This window comes from Tupaia chinensis, unplaced genomic scaffold, assembly GCF_000334495.1.
Source record: "Tupaia chinensis unplaced genomic scaffold, TupChi_1.0 Scaffold000644_1, whole genome shotgun sequence".
Classification (NCBI taxonomy): Eukaryota; Metazoa; Chordata; class Mammalia; order Scandentia; family Tupaiidae; genus Tupaia; species Tupaia belangeri.
This window is the reverse complement of record NW_006160165.1, coordinates 5,056,849-5,057,970: the sequence shown is the minus strand read 5'-3', so window position 1 is coordinate 5,057,970 and position 1,122 is coordinate 5,056,849. Positions and strand designations below refer to the sequence as shown.

At 50.9% G+C, this 1,122-nt stretch overlaps 1 protein-coding gene across 1 annotated transcript in view; it reads right to left on the bottom strand.

The window, feature by feature from the left end:
• Nucleotides 1-1,122, bottom strand: part of COL4A2 (collagen type IV alpha 2 chain) — a 182,075-nt gene that overhangs the window by 33,498 nt on the left and 147,455 nt on the right. Inside the window, 1 exon segment of the mRNA XM_027776199.1 lies at nucleotides 878-1,038. Coding sequence (XP_027632000.1) covers nucleotides 878-1,038 — 161 coding nt within the window.

The window sequence follows — 1,122 nt, the reverse complement described above, 5'->3', positions numbered from 1 at the left end:
CCAAAAAACCCCAAAACCAAAACAAACCCCCCCCCCCCCCCCAAATCCAAAAACAATTGCCCCAGGGAAAAGTCTGCCCAGACAACATCTTTACAGGCATAGAATAAAAGCCGTCTGGCTGATCCATGCAGGGCATTTCATAAATTCTTACAAAGTGAATCACGATTTACTTAGCAGCGTCACTTTCTAGCTAGTTAAAAACCCTTCATAACAGTTCCGTCAGTTCTTTGCTAAACAGAAGAAGTGAGTTCTGAACAAGTTATTTGTTTTATATTTAAATTCCTAAAAATATTTTAGAGATGAATTCATATACCATAAAAACCATACAAGTGTTAAAGCATACAATTCACTGGTCGGTAGTATTTTCACGAGGTCATACACCATGCCCATCTCCTACTCCCACAGTGTGTTAATCTCACCTAAAAGCAGCCACTCCTGGCTCACCTCCTCCGAGGCAACCTCCAATCTGCTTCCTGCGTCTACATTTGCCTGTTCAGGGCATTCACACACATGGACCCTGTGACAGGCTTATGCCACTCAGTGTATTGTTCAGGCCCATCCGTGTGGTTGGCATGTCTGTCGTGTGAGGGCGACATATTTGTTTCCTACCCTAAGATGACCGGCCTTCGCCTCGTGCTCACTCCTTGCTCTCTGAAATCGCAGGTCTGAACAGGGGCGTTTGTGTCTGCGTGCACCACGGCTAGCCCTCCCACGTTTGGCGAGTTCATCCTGGAGTGTGTGCTTTGAGTGGCAAGTTCATGTGTGTGGTGTAGGCCCGTTGCTGTCTGAAGCCGTGCTGACGTGGATACAGCCAGGGCAAGTGTGGGCGCCCTCTCAGCGTGGAGACGGTGCTGGTCACCAGGAGGTACTTTCTCACCTTGAACCCTGGGAAGCCAGGGATGCCGTGCTGGCCAGGGTCTCCTTGGTCACCTTTCTTCCCTGGCTCCCCACTGACACCGGGAAAGCCCTTGGGTCCGGGCAGTCCTGGGAGACCTCCGATGAACTGGTCACCCGCACATTTGCAGTCCCCAGAGTCACCTGTGTGTGGGGGGGCTCGTTAATGTAGGCTTGTCAAAGACAGGGGCAGAGAGGGGAAGGGAAAGGCAACATGGGTCAGATGCT